This window comes from Mustelus asterias, chromosome 19 (genome assembly GCF_964213995.1).
Source record: "Mustelus asterias chromosome 19, sMusAst1.hap1.1, whole genome shotgun sequence".
In the NCBI taxonomy this organism is placed as follows: Eukaryota; Metazoa; Chordata; class Chondrichthyes; order Carcharhiniformes; family Triakidae; genus Mustelus; species Mustelus asterias.
In genome coordinates, this window is record NC_135819.1 from 80,510,700 (window position 1) to 80,525,742 (window position 15,043).

General features: G+C 47.2%; 1 protein-coding gene and 1 non-coding gene across 7 annotated transcripts in view; one reads left to right on the top strand and one right to left on the bottom strand.

The window, feature by feature from the left end:
- Nucleotides 1-15,043, bottom strand: part of frmd4a (FERM domain containing 4A) — a 395,474-nt gene that overhangs the window by 230,414 nt on the left and 150,017 nt on the right. For all 6 annotated transcript variants that reach the window (XM_078235965.1, XM_078235964.1, XM_078235961.1 and 3 more), the window contains exon 3: nucleotides 135-229. In XM_078235965.1, coding sequence (XP_078092091.1) covers nucleotides 135-229 — 95 coding nt within the window. The remainder of the gene's footprint in view (nucleotides 1-134; nucleotides 230-15,043) is intronic.
- trnap-cgg (transfer RNA proline (anticodon CGG)) lies at nucleotides 11,768-11,849 on the top strand. The gene has a single exon. It is a non-coding gene; the product is annotated as a tRNA-Pro (tRNA).

Below are 15,043 nucleotides of genomic sequence, written 5' to 3' on the forward strand. Positions count from 1 at the left end.
GGAATGATCTCTCTCGACCGTCTCCTCATTATTGACATCTCAGCTATCAGACTGCCAGTTATTTGCACACCAGAGACAGCAGGAGAAGGAGACAAATGCTGTAAACACACTGTAAATAAAACGACAGAGCTTACGTTTCATCTGTGAATGCTATCCCGAAATATTCCTTTTCCTTCAGGTTGAAGTGGGATGCCACCAGGTCGAGTAGCTCCTTTGCCAAGAGTTTAGGCTGGAAGAGAGAAAGAGAAACAGTTATTCCGGTGTCTGACTGGAATACAATCATTCTGACCCTCCCCAGGGACACATTCCACCTCGTTTCCAATCAATGTTAGCGCAATGTCTGCCACCCTCACCTTAAATTCATTGCATCCAGAGGTCGGGAGACACTGACATCTCCATTTACAGGAGATGGGCTTTGTTTCGATTGACTCCACCACCCGTTTGTTCAGAATAAGTAGAGCTAGTCCATCAACACGCCTTCACTCTCTCTGTAAAGGGCTCCATGTCACAGAGTTCAAACACACACAGCTGCAGGACGCGGGCGACAGCAGATTGTACCCTCACCCTGTTCGAGTTTGTTAAGTTTAAGTTTATTTATCTGTGTCACAGTAGGCTGTCAGACCTGCTGAGATTTTCCTGCATTTTCTGTCTTTATTCTAAGGCAACTGCCCGTTAGTTTAGTTTAAGTTTATTTATTATTGTCACAAATAGGCTTACATTAACACTTCAATGAAGTTAACTGTGAAAATCCCCTAGTCGCCACACTCCGGCGCCTGTTCGGGTACACTGAGGGAGAATTTAGCATGGTCAATGCACCCTAACCAGCACGTCTTTCGGACTGTGGGAGGAAACCGGAGCACCCGGAGGAAACCCACGCAGACACGGGGCGAACATGCAGACTCCACACAGACAGTGACCCAAGCTGGGAATCAAACCCGGGTCCCTGGTACTGTGAGGCAGCAGTGCTAACCCACTGTGCCACCGTGCCGCTCCAGAGAGGAAGATTTTGTGCAAAGCCAGAGTGCCCGGGAGAGGGCATGGCTGACTGAGAGGTGGGAGCTGCTCTGATAGTGGGGGGTGAGGTATTGAAGCAACTGCAGCGATTTGCCAACTCAGCTGGCAATGCAACCCGGGTATGCCAGGGGGCCTGAAACCGGGCATCAGCTACCAACAGAGATTACTGTGAACTATTACATTTCGTCAAGAAAAGTGAGGAGGTTGCAGCTGAAGCCATGAAGTACTTTTGAACTGTTGCCATGGTTATGCTGTGGGAAGTGCAGCAGCCAATTTACACACAGCTAGCTCCCACACACAGCAATGTGATAATAACCCGATTACCTGCTTTAGTGATACTGACGGAGTGATAAATATTGGCCTGGACACTGGGGTGACCAATTAAAATGCTAACGTGTCAGCTTTAATGTCCACCTTAGATTAACTTAACGTCTCATCCAGAAAAGAAACATGTAACACTGCAGCACTCCTTGGGTACCACACTGGAATATCAGGCTGGATACTTGCGCTCAGGTCCTGGAGGGGGGCCTGAATCTTTTGACTCAAGGGGGGGCGGGGACTCCCAACTGAGCCCTGGGGTCCAGCTACTTCGCAAAGTGAAAATCTAGATGGGGCAGGGAACCATCGACATCCGGCTGGACAAGTGGACGAATCAATAAAAATAGCCACACAAATTAACAACCCCACAAATCAAACACCAGGATTTATTTGTACACGACTGAAAAGCAGAGAGAGCATGCTAACCTTGAATTAAATTAAAGCAAATCACTGCGGGTGCTGGAATCTGAAACCGAATGAGAAAACGCTGGAAAATCTCAGCGGGTCTGGCAGCGTCTGTAAGGAGAGAAAAGAGCTGACGTTTCGAGTCCACACGACCCTTTTTTAAAACCATCTGGACTCGAATCGTCAGCTCCTTTCTCTCCTTATAGATGCTGCCAGGCTTGCTGAGATTTTCCAGCACTTTCTCTCTCAGCCTTGAATTAAAGCTTGCTTCGAACACAGCAGGAGTGCTCCGTACAATTCGAGGCACCATATTATAAAAATGAAGTGGAGATACGAGAGAGGCTGCAAAACAGATTTACAGGGACATACTTGACAGGAGAAGGTGGGAGAGGTTTGATCGCTTTTCCCTTATGAAGAAATGGCTGAGGGGGTGACCTAATAGACCTGTAAAATTCTGAGAGGTTCCGAAAGGTTAGACATGCTTGTCGCTTCCTCTTGTGGGAAAGAGCAAAACTACAAACCATCAATATACGATAGTCACCAAAAAACCAAATAAGCAATTCAGGAGAAACTTTTCCACCCTGAGAGTAGTGAGAATATTGAACTCGCTGCCACAGGGAGCAGTTTTTTAAAAATTCTTTCACAGGGTGTGGGCTTTACTGGCCAGGCCCAGCATTTATTGCCCATCCCTAATTGCCCTCTGAGAAGGCGGTGGTGTAATGACCTCAATCCGGCCATTGAGGTTGGCCTATTGGAATATGAACTCCCTGATTAAGGATCCAATTGATGGGCCAATCAGGGAGTCTTTGCCTTGCATGCTACCGGGAGTGTCAGTTCCTCTGGCAGCCCCGGGGGGTAGACTCTAACAGGTGGTGGGGTGAGCTGCCTCTTGAACCGCTGCAGTCCCTGTGGTGTAGGTACATCCGCAGTGCTGTTAGGGAGAGGGTTGAGGTGAACAGTATCGATGTGATATCTCGATAAGCACGTGAGGGAGAAGGGAACAGAGGGTTCCACTGATCCTTCTCCATGTGGAAGGATGGGAGGAGGCTGAATACCAGCACCTACTCAAAAGCAGAAAATGCTGGAAAATCTCAGCAGGTCTGACAGTATCCGTAAGGAGAGAAAGGAGTTGACGTTTCGGGTCCAGATGACCCTTTGATCCCTTGGAGGGTCATCCTGACTCGAAATACTAACTCTGTTCTCTCTCCACAGATGCTGTCAGACCTGCTGAGATTTTCCAGCATTTTCTGCTTTTGTTTCCGATTCCTGCATCCGCATGTATTTTGCTTTTACCAGCATCAACTGGTTGGGCTGAATGGCCTGTTTCTCTGCTGTACATCCTGTCTAATCCTTTGTAACTGAAAAATAAAGAATTCATGTTTAAATATCTAGCAGACAGTAAAACCGAGGTGTTCACTATTTATTGGTATTTGCTCTGTCCCAAATAAAATCCTCAGGGATTTTGATCCAGAGACTTCTTGTATCAGCGAATGAACTATTGTATCCTGCACGGTTCAAGGTTCAGGTAAAGCGAGTTGGATGGCCTTGCTGTACGATGGATTTCTTTAAATCAATCCCTTTTTATTGGAAATGAATGAGCTGATTAAAAAGGGAGTTGCATCGCTGCCTAACAATTCCTGGAATAAATACAAGTTTAACAGCCACTGTTGTACAATTTTGGATTAAAATATGCAAGATGCAAGAGTAGCTTCTACTGAGATGTATTCAGCTTTGGGCACAGATCAGAAAAATAAATGAACCTATTTATTGCACAATATATAAATGGTTTCTAACAAATGGAATATTTTATAGCTACGCCTAATTTACAAGGGTAGATTCTAGTTTCATTAGGGCAGCACGGTGGCACAGTGGTTAGCACTGCTGCCTCAAAAGCGCCAGGGACCCAGGTTCAATTCCCGGCTTGGGTGACTGTCTGTGTGGAGTCTGCACATTCTCCCCGTGTCTGCGTGGGTTTCCTCCGGGTGCTCCGGTTTCCTCCCACAGTCCAAAGATGTGTGGGTTAGGTGCATTGGCCATGCTAAATTGCCCCTTAGTGTCCCGGGATGCATAGGTTAAAGGGATTAGCGGGGTAAAAATGTGAGGTTACTGGGATAGAGCCTGGGTGGGATTGTGGTTGGTGCAGACACGATGGGCCGAATGGCCTCCTTCTGCACTGTAGGGATTCTATGATTCAATTCCCGGCTTGGGTCACTGTCTGTGTGGAGTCTGCACGTTCTCCCCGTGTCTGCGAGGGTTTCCTCCAGGTGCATTGGTTTCCCCCTACAGTCCAAAGATGCACAGGTTAGGTGGATTGGCTATGCTAAATTGCCTCATAGTGTCCCGGGATGCGTAGGTTAGAGGGATTAGCAGGGTAAATCTCTGTTGACCTCGGGTGAGAATTTCTGGTCATAAAGTCTCATCCGTGCAATCAGCATACACACTTTCTGTTTGATCAAAACTCTCCTGAGGTAATTGCCCTCATTTTAAAATAATGTGCTGGAATAATGATCATTTTGGAATAAAGTTAGCAATAAAGTGAGCATGTTTTTATCAGCGTATTCTGTGAAGGAAGGAGATATTTTCACCTCATCGAATTAAACATGGTGCAAGATTGACACCATTATCATTAAACTGATTATGAGGAACATTAACTTTGATGACTATCTTCACTTGATCTTTGGTTCTTGAGGGGATTTTTTTGTTCACTGTTCATTGGAAGCTGGAATTATGTTTCGAGGTTTGTCCCACAATCCTTTCCGATTTTTCCTCTCTCTCCCAGCCACATTCTCCAAGACAGACATCGGCAGATATTCCATTCAACAGCCTGGCCGGAGATTTAGAAAACCCACAAACAGAAGGAAGGTCAAGTTCAAATGTTATGATCAAGAGTTCACCATGCTACAGGAATGCAGGTTCATTCACTTGGTCTGTATATAATCATCCATGTTTAGGTGTCAAGTGGAGGTCATATATTACCCAACAGAGAGGAGTTGGAATCAGGGGAAACATTAGAACTAATAAAAACTGAAGCAAGGACCAGGCAACTTTCGGGAGTGGAAAGTCATAGAGTCAGTCATAGAGTCATGGAGGTTTACAGCATGGAAACAGGCCCTTCGGCCCAACTTGTCAATGCTGCCCTTTTTTTAACCACGAAGCTAGTCCCAATTGCCCACGTTTGGCCCATATCCCTCGACACCCATCTTACCCATGTAACCGTCTAAATGCTTTTTAAAAGACAAAATTATACCCTCCTCTACAACAGCCTCTGGCAGCTTGTTCCAGAGACTCACCACCCTGTGTGTGAAAAGATTGCCCCTCTGGACACTTTTGTATCTCTCCCCCCTCAACTTAAACCTATGCCCTCTAGTTCTAGACTCCCCTAGACTATCTAACTGATCTGTGCCCCTCATTATTTTATAGACCTCTATCAGATCACCCCTAAGTCTCTACGCTCCGGGAAAAAAGTCCCAGTCTATCCAGCCTCTTCTTATAGCTCAAACCAATCAAATCCCAGTAAGAAGTCTCACAAAACCAGGTTAAAGTCCAACAGATTTACGTGGAATCACGAGCTTTCGGAGCACTGCTCCTTCATCAGGTGAGTGTCCACCCCAGTCCAATGCCGGCATCTCCACAGTCAAGTCCCGGTAGCATCCGAGTAAATCTCTTCTGCACTCTTTCTCGTTTAATAATATCCTTTCTATAATAGGGTGACCAGAATTGCACACAGTATTCCAAGTATGACCGTACCATGTCTTGTACAACTTCAACAAAACGTCCCAACTTCTGTATTCAATGTTCTGACCAATGAAACCAAGCATGCTGAATGCCTTCTTCACCACTCTGTCCACCTGTGACTCCACTTTCAAGGAGTTATGAACCTGTACCCCTAGATCTCTCTGTTCTGTAACTCTCCCCAACGCCCTACCATTAACTGAGTAAGTCCTGCCCTGGTTCGGTCTACCAAAATGCATCACCTCACCTAACCTAGGATTCTTTGGGAGGCAAGGGATGAGATTGCAGAACCTTTGGCTTTGATCTTTGGGTCCTCACTGTCCACGGGGATGGTGCCGGAGGACTGGAGAATGGCGAATGTTGTTCCTCTGTTTAAGAAAGGGAATAGAAATGACCCTGGTAATTATAGACTGATTAGTCTTACTTCGGTGGTTGGTAAATTGATGGAAAAGGTCCTTAGGGATGGGATTTACCACCATCTAGAAAGATGTGGATTAATCCGGGATAGTCAGCATGGATTCGTGAAGGGCAAGTCGTGCCTCACAAATTTGATAGAATTTTTTGAGGAGGTAACTAAGTGTGTTGATGAAGGTAGGGCAGTTGATGTCATATACATGGATTTTAGTAAGGCCTTTGATAAGGTCCCCCATGGTCAGCTTATGATGAAAGTAAGGAGGTGTGGGATAGAGGGAAAGTTGGCCGATTGGATAGGTAACTGGCTGTCTGATTGAAGACAGAGGGTGGTGGTCGATGGAAAATTTTCGGATTGGAGACAGGTTGCTAGTGGAGTGCCGCAGGGATCAGTGCTTGGTCCTCTGCTCTTTGTGATTTTTATTAATGACTTAGAGGAGGGGGCTGAAGGGTGGATCAGTAAATTTGCTGATGACACCAAGATTGGTGGAGTAGTGGATGAGGTGGAGGGCTGTTGTAGGCTGCAAAGAGACATAGATAGGATGCAAAGCTGGGCTGAAAAATGGCAAATGGAGTTTAACCCTGATAAATGTGAGGTGATTCATTTTGGTAGGACTAATTTAAATGTGGTTAACAGGGTCAAAGGTAGGGTTCTGAAGACTGTGGAGGAACAGAGAGATCTTGGGGTCCATATCCACAGATCTCTAAAGGTTGCCACTCAAGTGGATAGAGCTGTGAAGAAGGCCTATAGTGTGTTAGCTTTTATTAACAGGGGGTTGGAGTTTAAGAGCCGTGGGGTTATGCTGCAACTGTACAGGACCTTGGTGAGACCACATTTGGAATATTGTGTGCAGTTCTGGTCACCTCACTATAAGAAGGATGTGGAAGCGCAGGAAAGAGTGCAGAGGAGATTTACCAGGATGCTGCCTGGTTTGGAGGGTAGGTCTTATGAGGAAAGGTTGAGGGAGCTAGGGCTGTTCTCTCTGGAGCGGAGGAGGCTGAGGGGAGACTTAATAGAGGTTTATAAAATGATGAAGGGGATAGATAGAGTGAACGTTCAAAGACTATTTCCTCGGGTGGATGGAGCTATTACAAGGGGGCATAACTATAGGGTTCGTGGTGGGAGATATAGGAAGGATATCAGAGGTAGGTTCTTTACGCAGAGAGTGGTTGGGGTGTGGAATGGACTGCCTGCAGTGATAGTGGAGTCAGACACTTTAGGAACATTTAAGCGGTTATTGGATAGGCACATGGAGCACACCAGGATGATAGGGAGTGGGATAGCTTGATCTTGGTTTCAGATAAAGCTCGGCACAACATCGTGGGCTGAAGGGCCTGTTCTGTGCTGTACTGTTCTGTGTTCTCACATTTATCTAAAGTGTCAGGAGAAGCGTGGCAGAAAAAAACACTGATAATTGTTGCGTGGTTCCAGGAGATCAGAGGGAATGGAAACAGGAAAGGAAAGGGAGACAGGCCCTTCAGATGAGGTAACTTTATCACTGGCAGATGTGTCTCACAATGTTTACAGGCTCCGCACTAACCTACCGCTGCTGCTGTTGACATTAAAATAAACCCACTTGAGGAATCATAAATACAGTACCACCTGGTCCAATTTTCCATGGTACTGATGACTTAATGGCATCTTTATCTAATGAACCACAGGGTAATGGTCTTTGAAACTGGTTTGCGATGTGTAATGTATCCGTGGAGATGTGGGAGAATCCGCAATGGCCACCGCCAGAACTCAGCCAATAAGGCAAGATGGATGTGGAATGTGTAAGAGTAAGGGGGTTGGTTGGGGGTGGGGGTGGGGGGGGGGGGTGGTTTACACACAACCCCTGCCTACCACCAGCCCATGCAGGGAAACCTCTCCTACTGCCACTTAAATTGCAGCATTAATTGTCCACTTAAGGACGTCAATTGGCATCACCCCTTTCACTGATAAAACTGCGATGGGGACAGGGGCAGGTTGGTTGGGGTCAAACAGGCCACCTGCTGAACTTAACGAGCCTTACTGCCTTCAAACGTACCAGTGTTTAAATCCAGCCCCAAATATTTAACTTTTCAAACACTGACTCCCCTGGCATCAACATCCTGGTGGTTACCACTGACCAGAAACTGAACTGGGCTAGCCAGATAAATACTGTGGCTACCAGAGCAGTAAGAAGTTTAACAACACCAGGTTAAAGTCCAACAGGTTTATTTGGTAGCAAAAGCCACACGTGTTTACCCCAGTCCAACGCCGGCATCTCCACATCATGGTTACCAGAGCAGATCAGAGGCTGAGAATCCTGTGGTGAATAACTCACCCACGACGCCCCAAATCCCGTCCACCATCTACAAATCAGGGCCAGAATTTTCCGATCTCGCCTGTGGCTGGGATTTTCCGGTCCCGCTGCAGTGAGTGGAGATTGGGCTGAGCGCCAAGTTCTCCGTTCTCGCTAGCAGCACTGGCAGTACGACAGGGGCGGCACGGTAGCACAGTGGTTAGCACTGCTGCTTCACAGCTCCAGGGTCCCGGGTTCGATTCCCAGCTCGGGTCACTGTCTGTGTGGAGTTTGCGCATTCTCCTCGTGTCTGCGTGGGTTTCCTCCGGGTGCTCCGGTTTCCTCCCACAGTCCAAAGATGTGCGGGTTAGGTTGATTGGCCAGGTTAAAATTGCCCCTGAGATGCGTAGGTTAGAGGGATTAGCGGGTAAATATGTGGGGGTAGGGCCTGGGTGGGATTGTGGTCGGTGCAGACTCGATGGGCCGAATGGCCTCCTTCTGCACTGTAGGGTTTCTATGATTCTATGACATCAGAGAATTCCGATCCAGGAATGTGATTGCATATTCTTACTTGCACTCCATAACACTCAATAAGGTCGACACCATCCAGGACAAAGTTGTCCACTTGACCAGTATCCCATTCACCAGAGGTGTGTACCATCTACAAGATGCACTCACCAAGGCTCCTTCGACAACACCGTCCAAACCAGCAATCTCAACCATTAAGAAGGACAAGGGTTGCAGATACATGGGAACACCACCACCTGGAAGTTCCACTCCAAACCACACACCCCATCCTGACTTAGAAATATGTCACCATTCCATCACTGTTGTTGGATCAGAATCCTGGGACTCTGTTCCTAATAGCACGCTGGGTGTACCTACACCACATGGATTGCCACCAGCCTCTGAAGGGCAATTAGGGATGGACAACAATGCTGGTCTTGCCAGTGACGCCCACATCCCATGACTGAAAAATTAAGATTATGAAGATAATCTCTTAGTTAACCACAATAACACGATTGATGAGAATACAACAAAGCTCGGCAAATTATTGCAAAGAGAATTGTTTATTGCACAGAAATAAATCTGAATTTCCAAAAATCAACACAATCTGCCCAACGCCTCGTTTCAAAAACATTCCATTTTAAATGCAATTTGACGATTGCCATTTCAGACAGTTTGTCAATGCCAGTTAGTGATCGTATTGGAAGGTGGTCTGACACTGTGACTTGTGGCTTCCAGGAAAACATGCCAGATGAAAAGAACCTGTCCCTTTTGTTCCAGGATCCCCAGGTATTCAGCACGGGTTTGAAATGATCCTCGCTTTCAGCAAAGAACAGAAAGGCAATCATGTGTATTCATGGATGATCACGACAGCACACGGATCTTTCACACCAAGGAGGAAAGCAGTATGTTTTGTCCGGGGGAATTTTGTCTTTGGGTATCTAATGACAGGTGACTGCATTTCATAGAATCTCTACAGCACAGAAGGAGGCCATTCGGCCCATCGAGTCTGTACCGACCACAATCCCACCCAGGCCCCTATTCCCCACACATTTACACTGACAGTAGGGGCAATTTAGCATGGCTAATCAACCTAACCCACACATCTTTGGACTGTGGGAGGAAACTGGAGCACTCAGAGAAAACCCACGTAGACACGAGGAGAATGTGCAAACTCCACACAGACAGTGACCCAAGCTGGGAATCGAACCCGGGTCCATGGCGCTGTGAGGCAGCAGTGCTAACCACTGTGCCACCGTTCCTCCTCTTATTTTCTTATTGTAAATTGTCACAGCTCCTTTGGCAGCATCTCCCAAACCCACAAACTCCACTGTCTGGGGCGGGGCAGCAGGTGCCTTCGAACACCACCACCTCGGAAAATGCCCCTCCAAATCACACCCATCCACAGTGAGAACGACAGCAAGTCCTCGCTTTAAGCCACCCACTTTACGGTGTTTCATTTTAAGGTTGTTTATGCTTTAGGGCCAGTTTTTCCAATTTGTATCACCACTTTCGCTTTACCTTGTTTGCCCTCTGGCCCCATCTCAACCACCCCCTCCCCTTCCCCACCACCCACCCCCCTCACCTCCCCCAACCCACACTTAAAATGCCACACCCCCAACACCGCAATCTGGCCACGCACCCTGCACTATGCACTCTGACTCCACTGCCAGCACACTCTGATCTTGGAGCTGCCACTGTTATCGGATGCTGAGGCTGTGGGAGCAGAGCTAGGTCCGATACTGGAGAGCGGGAACACAATGCGGGGAGCCTGACCCAGAGCCTTCCCAGGACAGGGAGAGGCTGGCTCAGGTTGGGAGCTGTCAATGGGGGGGTGAAGTGGAGTAACCAACCCACTCCTGGCCCAATCCGAGGCTCAGTGGAGGGGCTTAGCTCTTGTAGAATTTCAAGAAAGGGTCCAGACTCCAGAGAGAAAGAAAGAGACAGAGTGTGAATGGATAAGAGATGGAAGGACAGAGTGGGAAAGGAGAGAGAATCAGCATGGGAAAGGAGAGAGAGGGAATGAGAGAGTGTGGGAAAGGTTAGAGATAGAGACAGACAGAGTGGAAAAGAAGAGAGAATCAGAGCAGGAAAGGAGAGAGAGCGAGAACGAGACAGTTTGAGAAAGGACAGAGGGAGAGACAGAGTGGAAAAGAAAAGAGAGAATCAGAGCGGGAAAGGAGGCAGAGGGAATGAGAGAGTTTGGGAGAGGATAGAGAGAGACAGACATAGTGAAAGAGAGAATTGGAGCAGGAAAGGAGAGTGAGAGAATGAGAGAGTTTGGGAAAGGAGAGAGAGAGACACACAGAGTGGGAGAAGAGAGCAGGTGGGAAAGCAGGGAAAGAGAAAGACAGAATGGGAAAGAAAAGAGGGAGAGAGAGAATCAGTGTGGGAAAGAGAGACGATGGGAGAGGAAAGCACACCAAGAGTTGGCTGATTTTCAGGAGTGCGGTGGACACAGAGGCTCACTCAGGATTAGACTGGGTGATTTGGTGTTATCTAATTTAAATATAGACAGTATTTCTGTTGGATCCAGTGATATATTTTATTTTGGAATGTATTGCAGTGAGGGACGCCCAGAGCTGCTCATGTACAGTGCAGTATTCCAAATAGTACCTTGGTTTTTCTGGGTGGGAAGTGTGTGAAGAACCTAACCCTGGCTGTAATATTAATTCCTATGGGAACCCACGATCCACTTACAGTTGTTTCACTTAAAGTTGTGATTTTCAGAAGTGCAAACACATCTTTAAGTGAGGACTTAATGTATATTGGGCATTTCTTGACAGTTGCTGGGTCAAAATGCTGCAACTCCCACCCTGACAGCACTGTGGGTGTACCTACACTTCAGGGACTGCAGCGGTTCAAGGAAGCAGCTCACCACCACCTTCTCAAGGGGCAATTAGGGATGGGCAATAACTACTGGCCCAGCCGGCGATGCCCACATCCGACGAACGAACATAAAAAAATTTGAAAACCCGTGTTATGGTCCATTGCATACACGACGGATGGAATTTTACAGTCCCACTGCAGCCAATGGACTTTTGAACAGCTCGCCCCCAAAGTTTAAGGGAGTCTAAAATTCTGCCCATTGACTAAAGTTTAGAGAAAAGGCAGCTGCGGTGGTCAAGTAGTGAAGGTGTTGGACTCGGAATCCAATGCGGTTTCCCCGCGCAGGTTCGAATCCTGCTCGCAGTGAGTGTTTTTGAGACTGTTTACTCCACTCAAAAAGTCGCAAAACCTAGTGAATGTTTGGGGTGATACAGTGGCACAGTGATTAGCACTGCTGCCTCACAGCGCTAGGGACCCGGATTTGATTCCCGGCTTGGGTCACTGTCTGTGTGGAGTCTGCACGTTCTCCCCGTGTCTGCGTGGGTTTCCTCCGGGGGCTCTGGTTTCCTCCCACACTCCAAAGATGTGCGGGTTAGGTGGATTGGCCGTGCTAAATTGACCCTTAGTGTCAGGCGGTCTAGCAAGGGTAAATGCGTGAGGTTATGTAGATACGGCTTGGGTGGGATTATGGTTGGTGCAGACTCGATGGGCCAAATGGCCTCCTTCTGCAATGTAAGATTCTATAAGATGTCATCCATTTGTTGCTTTTTTCCCCCCTCAAGGCCTTATTCAGACATGGAACCTAACAAAAATGCAACAAGATGTAGCTGTGCAAGAAACAGGAAGATAATGGATGCACGAAGTGGAGTTTGCTCATTAGCAATGCTTGCACGTAGAATTAGGTTTCTTTTTCACCCAAAGGAATCTTCATGAATTTTCATCAAACTTCATACACACTGAGTCCTTGCGGGTCCTCGATTCTACTGGGAAATTTACATGACCTAATTAACTTGGAATGGTGACAAATCTCATCCAACAAACATTTTACCGTGAACAGTAATTGACTTCTTCAGAAATTCAACTAACTCGAAAAATCCATCCAATTGATTTTGTTAGCACGGTTCAAAAAAAAATAGCCCCAGCAATATTTGATTCTGAGTTAACACAAAGCCGAATAATCAGTTGGTGTGACGGTATTGGCTTCCGATGGTTCATCACATTCCGATGGAGAAAGTTTGCTGTTCTGCTTTTCCACTCTCAGTTACGGGAATGATAAGTGATCGGAATTGTGAGTGAATTTACGAAATCCTTCATCTTCACCCCAAACTGCGCCAGTAACATTTCCCTTGTAATTAAAAAGCAGCTTTTCTAATCAATGCACTGGAAACTGTAAATCCCAAGACAAAAACCAGATCAGCCCAAACTCCGGAGCTCCTGAATTGAAAATAATCAGCAATACAATTTTAAAACGGACTCAGTCAGCATTCGCTTTGTAATTTGCAGTTTGACAAAGGGTCATCTGGACTCGAAACGTCAGCTCTTTTCTCTCCTTACAGATGCTGCCAGGCCTGCTGAGATTTTCCAGCGTTTTCTCTCTTGGTTTCAGATTCCAGCATCCGCAGTAATTTGCTTTTATTCGCTTTGTAATGCTGCTTCGGGTTGGGGAAACGGAGGCCTTGAGGAATTTACGGTCATACACAGATTCAGTCCTTTTAATATAAAGTTAAAAACTTTAGATTAAAAAGTTATAATACCCACAGTATTGTTCACATGAAGAAGCATAGGATATAGGAGCTGGGGTAGGCCATTCAGCCCTGCACTGCCATTCTATATGATCATGGCTGATCCTCTATCAACACCATCAACCCGCACTCTCCCCATACCCCCGACACCTTTAGAGTCTGGGGGGGGGGGGGGGGGGGGGGGGGAGTGATTATCCCCCAAAAATTCTAAGTGCTGAATTTGTGTAAAAACTGGAGTAAATCCCGCTATTTTTTTTCAGCGTGATTTCCAGAATGAATCTCCCACACTCTGTGCATCACAAAGAGCCCGAGCGTGAATGATGTTAAGATCAGGGGTTATTCCCACTGGAGAGGCGGCAGTATGGAGCTGAGTGCGCCACTGCGCATGCGCTGATCTGTCAGCGCCGAGATCGGCACATGCGCAGTGGCCCCGCACTGCCGGTCCCAATCGCTGGCCAGCAATAGACAGGTTGGGCCGAAGGGGCTCTTTCCATGCTGTATATCTCTATGACTCTATAATATTACAATTGTACAGAGGCACCGAAGAGTGGAACACGATGTATGGAGGCATGTTGAATATTATTATCCTTCCCGTGATTTTCAAGTTGGAAACCACCCCGGCGCAGTGGTTAGCACTGCTGCCTCGGAGCGCCATGGACCTGGGTTCAATTCTGGCCTTGGGTTACTATGTGGAGTTTGCACGTTCTCCCCGTGTCTGCGTGGGTTTCCTCCGGGTGCTCCGGTTCCTTCCCATAGTCCAAAGGTGTGCAGGTTAGGAGGAGTAGCAGGGTAAATGCGCGGGGTTACGGGTAAAGGGTGGAGGGGAGGTATTATTATCTTTCAGAGAGTCAGTGCATACGTGATGGACCGAATGGCCTCCTTCTGTACTGTAGGGATTCTATGTAATGCACTTTTACAAATTTTCTGAATAAAGTATATTTTTGGGTAAAAATGGGCAAATGCAGATAATTATTAATTCTTGTAAGTTTCAAGTACCTGGCCAATTGCTCAGGAAGGAGAACTTGCATTTAGACTTTACAGAATGTTCCAAAGCATTTCCTAGCCAATTACGTACTTTTGAGGTGTTGTCATTGTTATTTGCAGACACATTCAATGTTTCATTAGTGCCCCAGCTGTGAATCCTCAAGCCGTTGGTGAATTTTGGTGACGTTTGTGGAGGGATGAATGTTAGCTCGGACACCTGAAGATGTATCTACTCCTGAAGATGCATCTACTCCTCTTCAAAACAGTTCCACCTGTTCAGGTGGACAGCAGCTCTGTTTAATTTCTTGTCCTAATCATTACAGCACTCCCATCACAATGAATTGAAGCATCATCCCAGAAAGAGTTCTCAAACCCATAACCCTCTGCTTTGTGGATGACAGTCACTCAGTACTGACCCTCTGACAGTGCGGCACTCCCTCAGCACTGACACTCTGCTAATGTAGAACCCCCTCAGTACTGACTCTCTGACAGTGCAGCACTCCCTCAGTACTGACCTCCTGACATTGCGGCACTCCCTCAGTACTGACCCTCTGACAGTGCGGCACTCCCTCAGTACTGACCCTCTGACAGTGCAGCACTCCCTCAGTACTGACCCTCTGACAGTGCAGCACGCCCTCAGTACTGACCCTCTGACAGTGCGGCACTCCCTCAGTACTGACCCTCTGACAGTGCGGCACTCCCTCAGTACTGACCCTCTGACAGTGCGGCACTCCCTCAGTACTGACCCTCTGACAGTGTGGCACTCCCTCAGTACTGACCCTCTGACAGTGCGGCACTCCCTCAGTACTGACCCTCTGACAGTGCGGCACTCCC